The sequence below is a fragment of the Pteropus vampyrus genome, unplaced genomic scaffold (genome assembly GCF_000151845.1).
Source record: "Pteropus vampyrus isolate Shadow unplaced genomic scaffold, Pvam_2.0 Scaffold326, whole genome shotgun sequence".
Classification (NCBI taxonomy): domain Eukaryota; kingdom Metazoa; phylum Chordata; class Mammalia; order Chiroptera; family Pteropodidae; genus Pteropus; species Pteropus vampyrus.
Window position 1 is genome coordinate 423,641 of NW_011889107.1, and position 19,346 is coordinate 442,986.

General features: G+C 39.6%; 3 protein-coding genes across 6 annotated transcripts in view; 1 reads left to right on the forward strand and 2 right to left on the reverse strand.

Annotated features, from left to right (window-relative positions):
- The window catches only part of CCDC30 (coiled-coil domain containing 30), a 113,863-nt gene extending 103,161 nt beyond the window's left edge, over nt 1-10,702 (reverse strand). The window contains exons 1-3 of the mRNA XM_011377981.2: nt 10,542-10,702; nt 9,145-9,310; nt 2,488-2,667 (exon numbers count right to left, since the gene is read on the reverse strand). Of these exons, the coding sequence (XP_011376283.2) occupies nt 2,488-2,667; nt 9,145-9,189 (225 nt within the window). The 5' untranslated portion in view covers nt 9,190-9,310; nt 10,542-10,702. The remainder of the gene's footprint in view (nt 1-2,487; nt 2,668-9,144; nt 9,311-10,541) is intronic.
- The window catches only part of ZMYND12 (zinc finger MYND-type containing 12), a 38,890-nt gene continuing 30,214 nt past the window's right edge, over nt 10,671-19,346 (forward strand). For 2 of the 3 annotated variants that reach the window (XM_023521968.1, XM_011377929.2), the window contains exon 1: nt 17,118-17,574. In XM_023521968.1, the coding sequence (XP_023377736.1) occupies nt 17,465-17,574 (110 nt within the window). In that variant the 5' untranslated portion in view covers nt 17,118-17,464. Of the gene's footprint in view, nt 10,736-17,117; nt 17,575-19,346 lie in introns of those variants that run through there. The other variant, XM_023521967.1, reaches the window with a different exon arrangement.
- On the reverse strand, nt 13,625-16,980 carry PPCS (phosphopantothenoylcysteine synthetase). Of its 2 annotated transcripts, none has more exons than XM_011377928.2 (3): nt 16,403-16,980; nt 16,143-16,246; nt 13,625-14,449 (listed from the first exon to the last, which is right to left on the reverse strand). In XM_011377928.2, the coding sequence occupies exons 1-3, from the start codon at nt 16,908-16,910 to the stop codon at nt 14,126-14,128; spliced, it is 936 nt and encodes a 311-aa protein (XP_011376230.1). In that variant the 5' UTR covers nt 16,911-16,980; the 3' UTR covers nt 13,625-14,125. The 2 variants fall into 2 exon arrangements, with proteins under 2 accessions (XP_011376230.1, XP_023377737.1); XM_023521969.1 differs by having other exon boundaries at nt 16,848-16,939.

The following is a 19,346-nucleotide window of genomic DNA, read 5'->3' on the forward strand; positions in this document are numbered from 1 at the left end:
CAAAAAATAAACAAAATGGAAAGAAACGTGTTTTACAAAAAAAGTAATTCCCAAAGTTGATTCCTTGTATATAATGTTCCAAAACAGGCAAAACTAGCACTGGATATATTATTTAGGGATGCGTCCCTTCATGGGGAAAAAGGGGGCTGTGAACACAAAGGTGTACAAAGGAAGCTTCTACAGGGTGAGCAATGTTATATTCTTGACAGGACCATTGGTTACATGGGTATTTGCTCTATAACTATTTGTAAAACTACTTTTTAAGTTTTACCTTGTTTTTGCATACACATTATAGTCCACAATAAAATGTTTTAAAAAAAATCTTTGTTTCTGGCATTAAATGTTATCCTTTTGTTCTCTACCATCCAACAATAAAGTGGTTAAATAAATATTGATAATCCATTCAACAGAATACACAAGTTATCAAATAAGAATATGGCAAATCTATATGCACTACTATAGAAAGTGAAAACAATATGCATAATGGAGTACAATTCATATTTTGAATAGATGGTAATTTTCTAGAAGGATAAAAAATTGTTGGCAGTGATAGCTTAAGAGTATGAAACTGAAGATTTGGGGTGAGAAGATATCTCATTTTTCATTCAATTTTATACTGCTTGAATTTTTGTTATAATATGCTTGTGCTAAGTCAGAAAAAACAACAAAATAAGAACAAATGTTAAGTAAAATATAATTAGTATATAGATCAGGTCTTGCAAAATTCCTTGGGCTTCCAAGTCATCATATGTGGCTCCAGTTTGGTTAGAATGACTCTCTCATCTACTTTATACACAGGTTGATTCCACATTAGCCTATGCAAAATATAACTAGGAAAGCAATGAAGTTTTTACGTTATACGTTATAATAACATTTTATAATAACAAAAAACCTTTGGAGTATGTTTTAATTCTTTCTTTTTTAATGGGGAAACTATGACCTAAGAGTGATGGGGTAGATAGTCTTAGAGTCATTCAAGACTTTACTCCAACCACATCCAATTTGTTTTATAGATTCCGCCTCTGTATTAACTCCTTAGTTCATCTTTCCTTCTCTACTTACACTCTGAGCCTTGTTTTTGGTTCTCATCCTTTAATCAATTATTATATAACTTCTCCTGAAATCCTTGCTTCCAATCTGGCCCCTATCCAATCTATCCTTCTACTGTGGCCAGAGTGATTTTTCTGTTTTTCTCCCACCCAACATGAAATCCAGAATAACTGAATTATATTTTGCTGGATCGTTTTGAAGCCTATTGGACAACTCCTCAGAATATGAACAAAAGTGAATGGTATAGAAAGAACGCAGAACTGCAGTCTAACTTTATAATTTCCTAGTAAGCTTCAGTTTCTTTCTTTTTAAAATGGCAGGAAGAATAATACCTAATAATAATAGCTACAATTCATGGAATACTTTTTAGGTGTAAAGTATGTGTGTGAAATGTTTTATACATATTCTCTTGTGTAAACCTTACAAATCCCTTGGAAGAAACTATTATTGTTCTCATCTTACAGATTAGGAATTTCAAGCTCAAAGAAGTTAAGTTACTTGCCCAAGGTAACATAGAGAGACAGTGCTAAAGGCAATTTTTCACCATTTGCCAAATGTTGAAGTTCATAATCTATTATGCTATACTGCTTTTGTTCTGAAGGAACTACATTCTTCTTTAGGAGTTTGGGAAACAGATTGTCCTCTCAGAGTTAAATTTAAAAATCAACAAGTTGCCTATCTGAACTGAGATATGGAAACATAGCAGGGTGCTTTCTAAGCAACCTGAGAGAATTAACTCACTTAGAGAAAGAATCTGTCAGAAGGTACATAGATTAGTACTGGAAACATCAAAGAGTGATAAGAGAGTCAAAAGATGCCATTATTTACTCATCTAAGGGCTAGATACCCTGGTCCAGAAATAAGGGCAAGTATAGATAGCCCTATTGTGTAAATCTATCTTAGCTAGTACTATAAAAATTTAGAATCATTTGTTAACCAAGTAAACATATGATTAAAATTTGGCTTCCCATGTAGTGTGCCAGTAGGGAGCGAATGCATCAGCTACAGGACATATTTGACTAGTTCTTCTGGCAATTATACTTCTAATTGTCAATTAATAAGCTGGTGTCTCTTTTTTCTAGAAACTTCTCTGTGAGTTTAGTTAATATAAGCCCACCTTGAGAAGTAGATCCACTCAAGTTTCTAAGCCAACAACCAAGAGAGCCAGAATGTCTGTTATTGGGACAAAGAGGAATTTACCAAGATAATGAAAGCCACCACTGGTTGATGGTCAACCAGTCAACTCTGGGCAACATCCTATATATGTACTCTGTTAGAAACAAATAGTGTTGATACATTTCACACACTCAAAAATGTACACGGGAGTGCTTTGCAAACTATAAAGTGCTATTCAAATGTTAGTTTTTTAATGTGTTAATTTAATGGACAATGAACAAAATCACTGGTGTCTTAAAATTTTATGTTATTAGCTCTTACTTCTTTCATTTCTTCCACGTCCTTCATTGAAAGCTCTTCTAGATTTCTGGTAGCAATCTTCAGCCTGTCCTCACTGTGCTTGAATAAGCTCCAGACAAAATAGAGTTCTTCTGTAGTAGCATGAGGTTCAATTCCTTCTTTCTTGAGAAGGTGAAGTACACCTTCTAATTGAATTTTTCCCTTGATAGAAGAAAGAAGCATATGTGTATGTATACACACACACATACACACACACACATATACAACATGATTGAGCATGCAAGAAATCTGATATGTATATCACCTAGAGTTAAACTCTCTACCAAGTATAGTTTAGTTTTCCTATTAATTAATGACTATGTTATCCAGTTATAATGAGCATTTACATGAAATAGCTAATACAAAAAATTAAAGCTTTGTATAGTTATATATCTTCTAAAATAAAAAACGACGTGACATATACAATGCAAATGTATACTAGAGCGTTTTTTAAAAATACAAGCATTTATGTTTTCCAAGTTCTGAAGTGTGCAATTTAATAATCTGAAAATCTCATAAAGGCCCCTTGCAATGTTATAAATTCCAAAGCCTTTCTTCCCTCTATTGAATATTTAGAAATAAAAGGATTCCTCTGGAATCTAGAGAGCCTACTAATTCTGTACTATCTAGGGATTCTTTTGCTCTCAGAATATGTCTCATAATTTTTGCTGACTTTTAAGTCATTTAGACTCTCTTCTAAAACTTCTTGCTCTAAGCCTGCCATCAATATTGTCTGTAACTTTCTTAAGTTAAAAGTAGTCATGCTAACAAAGGAACAGGACAAACAAACAAAGACTCATGGACATGGACTATAGACTAGTGGTTATCAGAAGGCAGGGTTGGGGGAGGAGGGGGAAGGTAGACAGGAAAAAGGGGATCAAATATAGGGGGCTAGGGGGAGGATGAAGAGGGTAAAGGGGATCAAATATATGGTAGCTGAAGGAAACTGGACTTTAGGTTGTAAACACATGAGAATATACAGATGTCAAATTATAATGTACACCTGAAAATTATATAATTGTATTAACCAATGTTACCCCAATAAACTTAATTTAAAAAGTTTTTTTAATTAAAAAAAATAGTCATGCTATATAACAGCCTGTACTACATGATGGGTGAAAGATAAGTGTCTGTTGATTGATGAAGTGGCATCCATGTGACTAGAACCACTAACCATGAATAAGACTTGCTGTTATAATCAAACACAGCTTTTAACCAAGTTAATCTGACTCAAATGGTAGTGATATGCATAACTATTATTACACTGCAGCTAGCCCACATAACTAGATTCAATTTTGCTTTCTTAACAGCAAAACTAAATTTTTATTATTTTTCTCCTTTCTTGCTAAGTTTTCCAGAGCCTTATTTTTACATCAATGGTTTTTGTTGATGATATATAGAATTTGAATTATCATCTGACAGTCACATTGAAAGAAAAAAGGACCCAGATCTAAATCTTTATACCCCAATGTATCCTCCCCATGACCTACAGCTAAAAATCTTCTCATGCTCCTCCCTACCCCGCCCGCCACCCTCCAGTCCCCACTCATATCCTCCTCCTCCCTACAAGGTCTCTGAGTACTGTTCAGTTATTTGTGGTTTTAGTCCTTGGTGTCGGAGAGCCCAAGACACTAGGAATATATAGCATTCTATGAGGCCTATTTGGTAATATGGGAAAATGCTTATATTATAACGATGAGAAAAAACAGAATGCAAAAGTATGACTACAGCTATAGGAACACCAGACACATAAAGAAAAGACTGGAAGCGAATATATCAAAATGTTAAAACAAGTTGTGAAAAACTAATGAGATTGTGAGTTATTAGAAAATAAATGTTAGAATTATTATAAGTCCTTGCTCCCAAAGGGTAGCACCATCTCCCTCGCTCCATGTTGTAGGGGTGGAATGGGAGAGTCTTAGGTTGGAGGATATCGAAAGGAAAAAAAGATGGGCGATATTGAGAATACCTTTGGATCTTTGGCTTCTGGGAAATTTGAGGGTATTGGAGGGTGAGCAGGAAATATAAGAGAGGGCTTGCTGGTCAGAACAGTGTAGGCTACAGATCAATATCCAAGTGAATGACTCATCCAAGTTCCTAGAGTTGACCACCTTCCCAAAGCCAGTGATGTTTAATCTCCATCCTACTTAGCCATCCATCCCAATGGCCTAAACTCCAAATGTTGCACTCTGACCACCACCTTCTGTACTTCCTGCTTTGTGCGTGTGTGTGTGTGTGTGTGTGTGTTAAATATATGAACCTAAAATTCACCATTTTAACCATTAAGTGTAGAATTTGATGGCATTAAGAACATTCGCAATGTTGTGTAATCACCACTATCCATTTTTAGAAATTTTTCATTATCTCAAATATAAATTCTGTACCCATCAAACAATAACTTCCCATTTCTCCCCTCTTCTGGCCCCTACTAATCTGTATTCTACTTTCTATCTCTACAAATCTCCCTATTCTAGGTACCTCATATAGGTGGAATATATAATACCGATCTTTTTGTTTCTGGTTTATTTCACTTAGTATAATGTATTCAAGGTTCATCCATTTTATAGTATCTATCAGAATTTCCTTCCTTTTTAAGGCTGGATAATGTTTTATTGTATGTATTTTGTTTATTAATCTATTGATATTTGAATTGCTTCCACCTTTTGACTATTATGCATAAAGCTATGAACACTGGTATACAAGTATCTGTTCAAGTACCTGCTTTCAATTGTTTTGGGTATATACCTAGGAATGGAATTGTTGGATATATAATTCTATGTTTAACTTTTTGAGGAACTGCCATAAAAATATACATAATAGCCATACTAATGGGTGTGAAATATTTGCTCTCTGAAACTATACCTATTCTACAATTATTGTGAGACCCCCAGTTCCTGGACCATTATATCCTCTCTCAAACTACTACTCTGTGGTTTTCCCCCTCAAGCCTAAACCCAAGGGTTGATCATTTCAATCTCTCACCAGTGTCTTTAATTATCTTGTTCCTTGTCCTACCTTCCTTGCAAATCCTGGCTCTAGAAAAGTTTGTGACTATTCTCTACCTATTTTAGTTTGCTGAGTGCTAGTAGAGAAAAATAAAACAAATATGCAAACTGGAGTCACTAGAAATTCATGGTTTGCAGCCTGAGCCAAGCTCCTCTACTTGTATAGGTCATTCTAAGTATTCTTTACCAGCTCTGTTACCATTTTACTCAACAACTATTCAGAACTTCCACCTCTCCCCTCTTTTGCCAGATGACCTCCTCTCCCACAGCACTAGTAAAACTAAGGTCATCATAAAACTCAGTTGGCTTCTTCTCCTCTCACCAACATACTAACCTTCATCTCTAGACATGTCTTCTTTCTGTTTTCAATAGAAGAGCTTTCCATCCTCCTGACCAAAGCTAATCTCTTTACCTGTTCTGGATCCCACCCCATATTACTTCCCCAAGGAAGCTTTTCCTTTTCTGTATGATCATTATCTTCCTTTCTTGCCCTTAGCTTCAGTAATGTCTCTGATCTTTTAGAGATACAAAAATAACCCTTCTTTGATACAACCACATCCCCTCAAGCTATTGTTCTCTTTCTAATTTGTCCTCTAACTCACTGCATTTTGGCTTCTGCTTTTACCACTATACTCAAAATCAGTCAACAATGACCTCAAAATGCCAAATCCAACAGGACATGGTTCTGTTCTTTTTATATATGATCACTCTGCAGTATCTGTTCGCTCCTTTTTTGAAAGTGTTTCCTTTCTCTGTTCTGTGATGTCACTTTCTCCCGTTTTCACTCTGACCTCTCTGGCCTTTCCTTCCCTGTGTCCTTCCTGGACTCCTTTTCTTCAATAGACTCTTTAAATGCCACCATACCTAAGAATGCTGGCTTTGGTTCTCTGAATTTCTCACTATCATGGTAATTAATAGTTTGGGCATGGGAATCTGACATACTTTGGTTCAAACTATGGCTCTACCACTTTCTAGGTGTGTGACTTAGACAAGTCATCTATCTTCTTTAAACTCTGATTTTCCCAAGATAAAATGAATATAATAGTAATGCCTACCTCATTCGGTTGTTAGGAGGATTAAATAATAATCCATCTCTGCTACACTCTATATCTATCTAGAAAAAGTGGCAAGAAACAGAAACACACTGAAGTTAGAACAAATACGAGTGCATGTGACAGAGAATGCCCGTTGTCCTTCAATATTTATTTATCCCTACTTCCACAGAAATAAGACATCTAATTGTTTGACAGATCATATGGCTGCCTACCCTGCTGCTAGATACAGCCATGTGACTGAGTTCTAAGCAATAGGATGTAAATGGAATTGTGTGCCACCTCTGGTGAGTGTCCTTAATGGAATAGAGTGCTCTCTTCCTCACTCCTTCCTCCTTCCTACTGGTTGGAATGCAGACAAGATAGTTGAAGCTTGAGTGGCCATCCTGGACACCATGAGGTAGAAGTCACATGCCTTGATGATATCCTATTATCATGAAAAGAAATTTGAGTCTGACAATTTCAAGATACTCACCTAAAATCTAAACTGCTTACTTCTTGACTTTTACATGAAATACATTTCTAGCTTTTTAAAGCCATCATTATTTTAAGCTTTCTGTCTCTCATAGTCTACCAATCCCAACTACTAAAGGAGGGTTACTAAAAGAATAGGATACAAAGGCATATGCTACAAACTAAACATGGCTACATTGGAACTGGATATGGAACAGGACAGCCATTACTAGTCTGTCATGACCTATGAGGTCCTTCATTTCTGGGTTTCCTTATGAATCAGCTCTCATTAACTTACTCCTCTACATGGATGGACTTTCTCTGCTTGCTCATCAGCAAGGCTTAAAATAGCTATTCAGTTACTAAATCTATGTGACTTTTCAGATTGTGATTTCTGTTCATGATCTCTTAGTTCAAATTTATGAGACAATTATTTGTTGTTCACCCAATGAATTGTGACTGCCTCTCCAAAGTTAGTTGTATAATCCTCATTCAGTCAGTTGTGGCTGGAATGAGTTGGAAGCAGGGGTACAAATATGACCACCAAAGCCCAATCTTTAAGGCAGGATTGGCAGAGGTACAGAAATTTCAAAAAAAAGGATGTGGGATATGAAGGCAATATAAAAATGAGCCTACTATTTAAGACCAATGCATATCCATTGTCTCGTGAACAACCCATCCATCTTTCTCTTAAAGCTGTATTTCAGTTTAAAAAAAATCACCATCAATGTAGTTTCCCAAGCCAGAAACTTGGGAGCCACCCTTGGCTCCTTCTTATTATTAACCCCATTCTCATGTACAACTGGTGCTGAATTTGTAGATAATACATCTTTTATCATTTTCTAATTCATTCTCTCTATGTCTAAGGTTGCTGCCTTAATATAGGCTCTCCTTACTATTTGCCTAGTTTAGTGTAATTGCATCCTTAACTGACCTCCCTGTTTCCAGGCTGGCCCTAGCCAATATGTACTCCACAAAGCTCTCAGACTGAACCTTCTGAATGCAAATCACTTGCTGCTTAACATTCACATTGCTTTTAGGAAGAGTTCAAACTCCTTAACTTGGCAACAGAGATTCCTCACATTCTGGTTCCTATTCGCTTCTCTGGTCCTATCTTCTGCTACACCTTGACATTAGCAATTTATGCAGTATTCTTATTGATCCCCATTATGCTGCTTATATTTCCATGATTTTAAATATTTGGGTCTCTTTGCCTGTTCTGCTATGACATCCCAGAACTAACATGTTTCCAGTTGATTTATTGAGACCCAATGGTTGAATAGTTTGAAAATTCTAAAAAAGCAGATCTTGAGGTAATATAAATCCATTCTTTGAATTATAAATGTTCTGACATCTAAACTGTGCCTAAAACTGCCCACATAACAAAGTATACGAGCATACTATTCTCTAAAAAGTAGATGCTAAATAAATGTTAAGTATTTTAAAAGTCCACTCTCTGGAAAGAAGCACATCTGATAGTGTTTTGGGGCCTTCAAAAACTTCTAGATGTAAAGAATTAGGCTGTAAAGCTGTCATAGCAAACTGAGACAGAGATAAAGAATTTTAAATGGGAAGAGGGTAAGGTGAATGGGTGAAGAATCATTTCTGCTTATTATTTCTCTTAGCAGGTACCCCCCCAACTACAGCCTAGGACCACACGTCACGCTACAGCACATCTCCTGGCTCTGAACAAAGGATGGGCTTTGGATCCCAAGATCTTTGAGTGACACTAGGGAACAAAAGTAATAGTACAGCAACAAAAACTGAAATATCTGGTCAGGTTTTCACCCCAAACCTTCTTTCTTTCTTTTCTTTCTTCCTTCTTTCTTTTCTGTCTACATAGACAAAAAAAAAAAAAAAATTTAATTTACAGACATCTTAAATATAATACATATTATACACAGTTCTTCCTTTTCAATTCCCAGATAAAATGAGAAAAGTACTTTTCTAAAAAGTTAAAAACAATGTAGAAATGTTTAAATGATTAAAACAAAATTAAGTGAAAAAGGCAAAATGTACATCATAATTATCACTATGTAAAAAGGTACACACATAAGGATAGACACAGAACGGAAAAATGAACTGTTAATATGTTAGGGGCAGGGTTTCTCAACCTCCACACTACTTACATTTGGGCTGGCTAATTCTTTGTTGTGGGGGGATCTTCTGTGCATAGGAGGACGTAGAGCAGCATCTCTGTCCTCTACCAACTAGATGCCAGTAACATATTCCCAATGTTACATTGCCAAATGTCTCTTGGGGGCAAAATAGCCCCCCAGGTTTGGAACTACTGTGCTGAGAGAGAGAAAAAAACTTTTAATTATATTAACATGGCCACATATTGGAAGGGAAAAGGAAAGCTCCTTTCAATACAGCGTTTAACAGGCCTTTTTTCCAAGAGTTAGAATTTATTCAGTTTCCATTAATGAAAAAAAAAAAAAACTGAAAAAGCTGCAGAATTTGTTTTTTCCCCTCAATCTATAATAGAAGGGAAAGTTGAATTTCTGTTATTTGGAAACCTGATCAAGCATGAGACACTGCAAATAACTGTTGGCCTGGGAAATAAAACTATCCAAATCCTTCTAACCCCTGGAATACCTGTTAAAAATGTACACTTTGCATATCTTCTGTTTTGGTTTACATTTAAACCTGAATATTGAAGAATTAGTAAGACTCAATAAGGTATACCAACTGTAGAATAAATTAAATAAAGTTTCCAAGCTAAAATACGATTGCACTTATTAATTAAAATTAGAATCTTATTCTATTTTTAAGGCCTTCTGTTCCTGTCTTTTTAAGGACTAGTAAGCCTGCTCTCTTGCCAAAAATATTTATTTTCAATCTTTCCTCATTGTTTGTTTCTTGGTTCACATCACAAAAAAAATGTTTTTTTGATTAAGAAACTGACATGACAAGGAGGAAGAATAACGATTTCAAGCATCTCCTTTACAAAAATTCTATCCTATCAAGGTGTTGGGTTCATAAGGGCTTACAATTGAAATCCTGTTACATGATCTTGCTGAATGATCTTTTCACATGCATGAATACACTCCTAAAATGTATGCCTAACAAAGCATTCACTTAAGGAACAATCTTTCTTTATATGAGCCTGAGGTGGGTCCAAAAACGCATTTTGATTTTTTCCCTCCATTTTCAAGACACACTAGGCTTGTAATAATTTACTGTTTGTATTTACCAATGTGCGCTTCTCCGTTCTAGTCTCTAGTTTACCCAAGACAGAAAGCTTGTCATAATGCAGAGAAACAGAGAAAATTTTCCAAATGGTTCCCAGGCTGAAGAATGTGAAATAGTTAGCTACCCAAAGCATTGTAGCAAGAAAGCAGAAGGAGGTGGTCTGGAGATGATAGAGGTGGTGGAGACGAATGGACATTCAGTAATGTGAAGCGTGCAGCGTGGTAAACAAAGGGTGAAAATGGCTGTGGAACGAGCAGGATGAGAAAACTGGCACTCAGGGTGATGAGAGAAGTGGGTGAGGTTGTAGCTTGAAAGGGGGAAGGCAACTGACTTGATGACGTCTGATGTTGAGGATACAAAGGGCCTCCAGAGCTTCATCGGGAATTAAGGTTCCCCATGACGAACACAGGGCAACAAAGCAGAAAACCGCAGTTCTTTGTTCACGGGCCTACACCCCGGGAAGCCGTGGTTCCGTAGACTTTGTAATGGCCTGGAGCTTCAGATGCAGCCAGTCATCAGTGCAGGGTGAGTCTTAAACCTGGAAAGTAAGAAAAGGAACGCCTATCTAACTGATTGGGGGGTGTTCTCTAAATAAGAGCAGCAGCCTAGTTCTAAATGCCTGTGGCTTTTCGATCCCAGAACGGCGCAAATCCTTCTCCGTGCAGATTCACTCCAGCCCGTGACTAGAAAGGCCGAGCCAGGGGAGAGGGTTGCCTCTTGGTTTCGGGAGGTACCGGGGAGAGAAGCGGGAAAAACCTGGAATGCTGAAAAAGAGCGGAGAATAGGTGCTTTCCTCCTCGGGACTGAGGCGAGAACCTCAGGAAGTTGGCCGGTAATTGTCTTTTGGAGAGTGCGTGACGGTCCCTGGTCGCTCGGTTCCACCGCCCCTCTGCTTGGACCTGCAGGTGCCTGCCGAGCGTCGGGCGTCATAGCAACCGCGCTGGCCGCGGAAACGCCAAGGCGTCCTTCCGGCAGGAACCATAGAAACGACGCGCCCCATTGGCTCAGGGGCTGTTCTTCCTGCGAATACCATTGTTACGATGCACACCATTGGCCTTGGGGTCACGGGGCGGGGCACTTCGGGCAGGAACGAGGGTATAGTTCAAGCCGCTTTGTACTAACCATGGTAACGTCATGGCTTGTGCTTGCAACTCCGAAGACCGTTTTGTTACCCAGCATTTATAGTTCTCAAATAGCTACCGGCCAGGCCTTATGTAGACACCCGTCATAATAACCGTGGGTTTCTTTTTCTAGAAGTAACTTCATTCTCAAAAAGGATAGTGGTGCTAGGTCAGTAGCTAGGAATTTTAGGCCTAGATTTGTAACTACCTACCTGGGGCACCTAAGACAAATCACGTTTTGGGGCACGACTTATTATTGTAAAAATGAAGAATTATCCCTAAGACTGAAATTCTTTAGAGTCCTCAGCACCGAAAATTCATTTAGGTGACCCATTCCTCCACCTATGTAATGCAAAATAAAAATTTCTAAATGACAAGATTTAACAGAGGCTGAGTTTATGTCATCTTAAATTTTCGTATTGCACAGTTCTAGTTAGTTCATCAAGGCTCGACTTTACTCATGTCTAGGGGGCCCTTGTTTTTCTGGTATCCAAAACATGTACTTCTATTTCTAAGTCTTATTCTATTTCCACATAGAATCCTTTCCAAAATTCTGCCTGTTCTATGCACTATCTGGACCGATCTTACTTTCTAGAAGTGTTTCAACCTCTCCCTCTGGCACAAGAGCCCTTCCAAATGTTTTTCCTCTGATCTAAAATGGTTACAACCATCACCTGAAGCCCACTTAACTAAAGCGTCATTCCTCAAGAAACATTCTTTGGTTTTCCAGTCTAGATCAAGTTCCTTCTTATTTGCTCAGTGACTCATGTTCTTTTTCATTATTTTCCGTTGCACCTTCCATTTACTGTTTAAACAACAACAACAACAAAATCTCTTCGAATTTTAACATGTGTAAATATTGCTTAAGTGCTCGGAATGGAAACTAAACAGAATTGCAAAACAAAATTCCATGTAGGGAAGTGGTAGTTATTTTAAGCATAATAAAACAGAATATGAAATGGTTCCCAAGGGAAGTAATAATTATGGTAAAAACAAATATTAAGATCACTTCTAGTTTTAACTTTATCATTATACATTCAAAGGTGACAGTCATCATCCACATAGAGCTATAGATGTAGGTTAGAAAATCAATCTTTTACTTCCTATCCCCAGTACTGCAGCTACTGCTGACAGAGCCTATCGTTTTTGAAGTTTGCCAATAGGACCTGAAGTTAACTAAAAAATTTTGTCCAATGGAACTGCTGCTTCCAGAACATACCTGTTTAGTAGTTATTTTTCCTCTGCTAAAGGTCGCACGTCCTGATTTAATGAATTATTTCAGTCCATCTTGGCATTTCTGGTCAAATCTTTTCTACTAAAATTTATTGTACTTCTCTTGTCAGACACATTGGGCTAACTTCCCCAACTCACTCCATGAAACATCAATTGTATTTTAAATAAAGTATTTATATGAAACATGGTGCTTGCTTCTACCTAGTTATTAATGGTAGTTTTTGAAGTTGCACTTTGGACCATCCTACACATCATTTAGGACAGCGGTCCCCAACCTTTTTGGCACCAGGGACCGGTAATCCTTTGAGAATCTAATATCTGACGAGGTGGAGCTGAGGCAGTGATGCTAGCACTGGGGAGCAGCAGCAAATACAAAGGAAGCTTTGCTTCCTCACTAGCCTGCCACACTCGTTCTGCTGTGGGGACCTCTGGTTTAGGGGATTTTCCTGGACTACACTTCTTATGTACTCCCAAGCCAAGTCCAGGACATAGCGAGCATCAAAAACTTTTCAAGGACTCAGGGATCAAGCAGGGCACCAGCATAACACTGCCCTTTTCTTGCTAAGTGAGGAAAACAATAATTGCAACCATTTATTGTGAATTATGTGCCAGGCACCAGACTAATGCTTTATTTTCTGTTTTATTTAATCCTCACAACAAATACCATTATTTTGCAGAAATTTACTATCCCCATTTTATAGATGAGGAAACAAATTAAGTCAGGTATGTAAGTTTATAGACTAGTTAGTATAGCTGGAGAGGTCAAACCTGGCTAGGTGACTCCAAAGCCCATACTCTTTACCATACTGCAATGCTTCCTTCAGTATAGAGAGCATCAATTGGCCCCTGCCTGGCCCCTAGTGGAAGCTGGGGTTAAGTTTCCCTGAAGAGAGGTCATAAAATATTTGAAAGGTAAATTGTTAACTCAAACATTGAGTGAATCTAGGACAAGAAAGCCAAAGTAAATGTAGTGGGAAGCTCATCATTCTATAGACTATCTTCAGGGAGATGTCCTTCTCTCCTACTCCCATCTTTGATAAATTCTCAAAAAACAACATCCTTTCAATTGTTTAGCTTTTGGGCACAGACTTTATTGCACTTAATTTTTTATATATCCATTTCCCAAACTAGACATGTTTATTCATCTTTTTAATCCTCATAATCATCAGAGCTGACCACATAATAGGCATCAACAAACATTTGACCTTCAAAGCATGGCCATTCTTGCATCCATAATCCATTTAGTAGTGTGAAGGTTGATATTCATGCCCCACATGTATATATCAAAGAACATAACTCCCAATACTCTTTTTAAAGATGAGAAACAGCTCGTGTTAATTTTCAAAATCAAGATGACATTCGGGCAAGTGGGTCATAACTGCTTTGCTTTTGTTTCCATTTTTAATGAGTATGAAATGACCTTTAAAAGACAAATACCAAACCATATTTGCCTACACTCACTGCTTTTTCCCTTCATTTTCTCTATCTTTATGAAAAAGTAAAGGATTTATTCTAGTTCTCACTATCTGTAAGAGCCCTGATCCTATATTTTTTTGATCTTTCAGTTTTGGTCTTGTATAAAAGCTGTGTGTCGAGACTGAAGATCAACCACTATCTTCTGTTCTATCTCTACGCCTTTTTCTATTTCTTTCTCTGATAGCAATAACTTAGTTTCTGAGTCTTTGGTTATGATAACCACAAAGGACCTTCGTGACTCAAGGATATTAGCCACCACCACTTGATGTCGATAAACTTCCAAAGCATTCCGTGCACGATCAATTACAATGGAGGGGTCAGTCTCCAACTTAAAAGATATTACAAATGCTTTGGGAGCCCAGTCTTTAACCAAAGGAGAAAGCATTTTTGGCACCATCTTCATTGTTATCTGTATTGGAAAAAGAAAAGCTTAATAAGCAAACAAAGGTCAATCTCACAGGAAACTAAGGAAGTAGGGATTCAGATTTTTGGCTACATCAATTTAAGTGGGATTTCTCATTGTCAAACTTTTCAAAGCACGTTAAATACTTAGCTTAAAAACCTTGGCTCTGCAGGGTTCATAAGGATGCCTGGTTTCAAGGCTTCATACGTATTTTGGGACAAACCATGTATTTATGAATCAGCCCTGGTCTGCTACCTTCATCACCATTAACAGAACTCTAAAGAACAGCATTACACTTTGTTAAACATGCCCCTTTATTTTTTAAACCAAACCCTCAAATAAATGCAAGTAATCTATTCATGCAAAAGTTACTTTGGCAAAAGCTCAAAGAAAGTTGGGTTTTAAATGTCTCAGCCTAGCTATTTCTTGCATTGGTAGAATGACTATTTGATTCCAACACAGCAGTGGGGAAATAGAACTGATTTTATTTTTACATAAACTCCTACAATATCATTCTCAATCTCTCATAAAGGGAATATTAAGTTGTTTTGTGTACTTTCAAGATAGAACTAAAAAAATAGGATAAACTAATGCTCCCAGAATTTAAATAGTGTGAAATCACTTATCATCAGCTAATCGTCAGGATTTCCCCTCAAAAAATTAGAAATTGTAATAGGGATCATATATCTATTTCCCACTTTTCTCCTTAGCATTTATCACCACCTAACATAGGATGCATTTGACTATTGTCTCCTCTGTAGAGTACAAGCAACACAAGGCGTAGTATACTTTATCTCCAGGTCCTACAATAGTGCCTGGCATATAGTCGGTACTCAATAAATAAATATTTATTGAAGAAATGAACAAATGAGCCATCCCTACAAAGTCAGCAAGTGCTCCACAGGTAGAGTTTCTCCTATTTAAATTCTATTTGTATCATTTAATAAACGACTAAGAACTTTCTCAGGTTCCAAGAAGCCAGATCATCTCAACATGTCAACCACACCTCTACCCTCTCCCCATCTCTCTTCCTTAAACTACAGCAATAACCCCCATTTAATCAACCCTTGCACCTCTCTCTCTCTAATTCACCTTTCACACTGATGCCAGAATGTTCTCAAACAAAAAAAAAAAAACTGTTAACTTATTCTCCTACATATATTCTCCTTTGACTTCACTGGATAAAGTCCAAGCTCCGTAAGAAAGAACAGAAAGTCTTCTATGAAGTAAGCTGTTTCTTCAGTCTGCTCTCCACACACACCACTCTCCCTGCTCTCCAGCCTTACCAAACAACTTCAGTTTATAGTCATCGCCTAATTCCAAACTCCAATTGTGTACTCCATCTGGTATGACCTTCCCACTTCGTCTGGTATACCCTCTGCTCATCCTTTGAAACTCAGTTTCAAGTCATCTTGAGAAAGCCTTCCTTGATTTCCCCAATATTCACTCACTCCATGCTCTGACTTCACTTTGTATGTACCTCTACTAGAACATTCATCACTCTGTATTGTAATTATGTCTGTGTCCAGCTCCCTCAATAGATTGTGAAGTCCTTCAGGGAGGGCGGTGTCTTAATTCATCTCGGTATCCCAAGTGCCTAGCACATACGAAATGCAGAAAGACCATCTCCAGATCAAGAGGGAATTAACCCAGGATTGGTTATAGGGGATCAGATCTCTGGAAGAGAAGTGCCCATCACCTGCAGTGCGCCCCCAGATGACAGGATCTTGTGTTCAGGCATTTCAGAGACAGGAATATAAAAATCTGACACGGCCGCAGCCAAGTAAAACATCGCAGAAGAGCCTGCAAAGAGAAGCACAGGGTGTAATAAATCGTAGATGGGTACGGGATCAGCTCCTTTACAACTCAGGTTCCCCTGGGTAATAAGACTTTAAGAGGTACGTGTCTGGAGAGAGAGGCTCTGCCTCAGCACACGCGATGGACTCCTAGGGCACGCACCTAGCGGATTGAGCGCCTGGGCAGCAGCCTGCAAAAGATGCAAATAGTCCGCCAAAGTGGTGAACTCCACGGCCAGGAAGGTGCCGGCAGCCGCAGCCTCCTGGTAGCTCCGCAGAGCCGCAGCGAAGCCCGGAAGCGCATTCTCCTCAGCCTCCAGGCTCAGTAAGCCCGAAGGAGATGGCCCTGAGGGCCGCAAAGCTGACAGCCAGGTCTGGGGAGGGAAGCGGTGGGCAAAAGGAAAGGCGGAGCGAGCGCGGTACAAGAACAGGACCCCGTAGCCCGCAGCCAGGAAGGCCTCCGCCGAGGATGCACCGCGTCGCCCGCTGCTGAAGTTGTCCAGGAAGCGCACTGGCCGGGCTTCCAGTGGGACTTTGGTGCCGCCGGACGTGACCAACACCACTCTTCTGCCCTGCGCACCCAGCCCCGCGGCAAAGCGAGCCATAACCTCGGCCCAGCGTGCAACACCGGAGGGCTGGGGAAACTCAGCGACCAGGTCCATCTCCGCCATGAGTCTTGGGGCTCCTCCGCGCCTGCGCACGCTCCGATGCCGCCGGCGCCACACCCCCTGCCCCACCTAGCCTACGCGCCGCCTCAATATGAGGGCGCGGTTCGCTGCCCCGGCTGGGCGCCAGTCCCAGGTTTCTCCACGTGTAGAAATGCGACCTGGTTCTGTACAACTGCCTGGCGAAATTGACCGTGAGCAGATGCGAGTCGGCTGGGCTGACTTCTGGAAGGGTCATTTCCCCTCATGTCAGTTTCCTAGCCTGGATAGAGAAGTGGCCATGTTTGGCTCTTACCGGCTACCGTATAGTCCTTCCTGCACTTGGACTTCCCCTGGAGTTAGTTTGCCCAGCCATTTAATCTTTGAGACTTGCTGGGAGGCGGGGGGAGGGGTGTTGTTTTTAATCCCACAAACACCCTGCAAGTGTTAGTCAAGCAACGCCCTCCCCCATGCCCTTGAAATTCTGGGAACGCGGCTGCCCCATGGTGGTCATGTGACACTGGCGTCCCGCGTATCCTCTCCGGGCAACCGTTCTAGAGACCTACACAGCTGGCTACAACATGAACGTGATCTACCCACTGGCGGTGCCCAAGGGGCGCCGGCTCTGCTGTGAGGTGTGCGAAGCTTCGGCCGAGCGGGTGTGCACGGCCTGCACAGTCACTTATTACTGGTAGGCCCTAAAATGTGGCACTTGGGCGCCTCAGCTCCTTCCCTCTCTCCCAGTCACGGTTCTGGGCCTGGGTGCCCTTAAGGCGGCTTCAGTACAGGTCCCTAACACTTCTGTGCCTCCTCTTCTACCCAGTCATTCGTCAACAGTTGTGTTGAGCGCCTACTGTGCGCTATGCACTGTTCTAGGTGCTGAAGTTACTGAGGGAACTCGGCAGACCATGTCCCTCAGAGAGCTAACGGGCGGCAGACAGATAAGTAAACAAACAGAAAACTAGATAATTTCAGAGACTGAAGAATGTTATAAAGACAAAAGAAATGCGATGAGAGATTGAGCAGGCCGCCTCTCTGAGGATAGACTACTGAAAATAAAGTAGGAGCAGCCCGCCATGGAAACGGCTGGGGGAAGGGTAGTGCAGTAAGGCTTTGAGGGAGGAAAAACTTTGGCGCATTTGAGGGATAGAAGGCTGGTGCACAGCCAAGACGGGGAAGGGTAGTACATGATGAGATCAGTTTTCATTTATTTGCATAAACATCCCTTGACCTTTGTTTCAGATTAGACGCTATTTAGGGCCTGAGATAAAACAGCTGACTTCCAGAAACCTAGGTTAGAGTAGACTAACATGTTTAAAAAATAAAATCATTATGATGCATCCTGCATGACAAGTGCTGTCACTCCTGGTGTGCTACTCCCTAGAGCCTATAAGAATGGAAATATGGTGACTGGAGTAATATTTGGAAAGGTTCTCTGAAGAAGTAACATTTGAGCTGAGTCTTGAAAGATGAGTAGGAAATCGCGAGGTAAATGAACAATGACATCAGGACTGCTTGGGTGAAAGGTGAAAGAAAGTTTATTGAGAGCTGGGTAGAAAAGGTAGTAGTGGAGGGAGCAGTCAATGTTTTTCAAACCGCAGTTCAGGACCTTTTAGTTGATCATGACTAATTCACAACTAGTATTTTAAGAAAATAGAATAAGAAGTATCAGAGTAATCCTGCTTGAATTGTCTTTTGAAACATTCGTCTTAGTGTTTTATGTGGATATGTGTTTGTACTGGTAAAATGTATTTCATACTATGGGCTTAGTCAAAAAATATCTGAAAATCATCGTGATAGGTAGTAGTAGGAGTTTAAACCAAGAAGATGAAGTTTAGGGCCACGCAGTGACATGAAATCAAAGAGTTTGGAATTTACCCTTTGGGAGACCATGGATGGTTTTGACATGCTCTCATTTGTGTTACGATGACAGCAGATTGGAAGGTAGACACTGGAGGCTCATAACTGATTCAGAAGTTGTTGTAATGGTCCCAGTGGAGAGTGAATATACTTCTCTCAGACTGAATTAAGTGTACCTCCTTTGTGCTTTCACAGCATTTTATATGTCTCCTATTCTAACATATATGACACAGATTGAAATCAGTTGCTTAATGGCCTGTATTCCTCACTAGGCTGTATGCCCCATGAAGGCAAGGATAGCATCTGTGTTTTCATTGCTGTTACTTTATTTTTTAGAATACAATTTAAACTTTACAGCAGAAACTACAAAGCCCTGGTTACTTCTCCACCTTCCTTTCCCACCACACTCACCCCTTCTTTTCCTTGATATAGTTACAGAGACTTTCTTTCAGTTCTAATTTGCTGAATCTTTTCCTCCCTCAGTTTTTTTGCCCAGGCTGTTCCTTCTGCTGGGAACCTTCCCTTCAACCATGAATCTTTCTAGTTCCCTTTCATCCTTCAGTTTCTCAGAAATGTTATTTCTTCAAAGATGTCTTTCTAAAA

Excerpts from the sequence above, each read along its gene's own strand:
- PPCS (XM_011377928.2), bottom strand. The coding sequence starts at position 16,910 with ATGGCGGAGATGGACCTGGTCGCTGAGTTTCCCCAGCCCTCCGGTGTT. Across the intron at positions 16,247-16,402 it reads CCAGGCGCTCAATCCGCTAG|GCTCTTCTGCGATGTTTTAC; the intron begins GTGCGTGCCCTA and ends TTCTCTTTGCAG. Across the intron at positions 14,450-16,142 it reads CATCTGGGGGCGCACTGCAG|ATAACAATGAAGATGGTGCC; the intron begins GTGATGGGCACT and ends TTTCCAATACAG.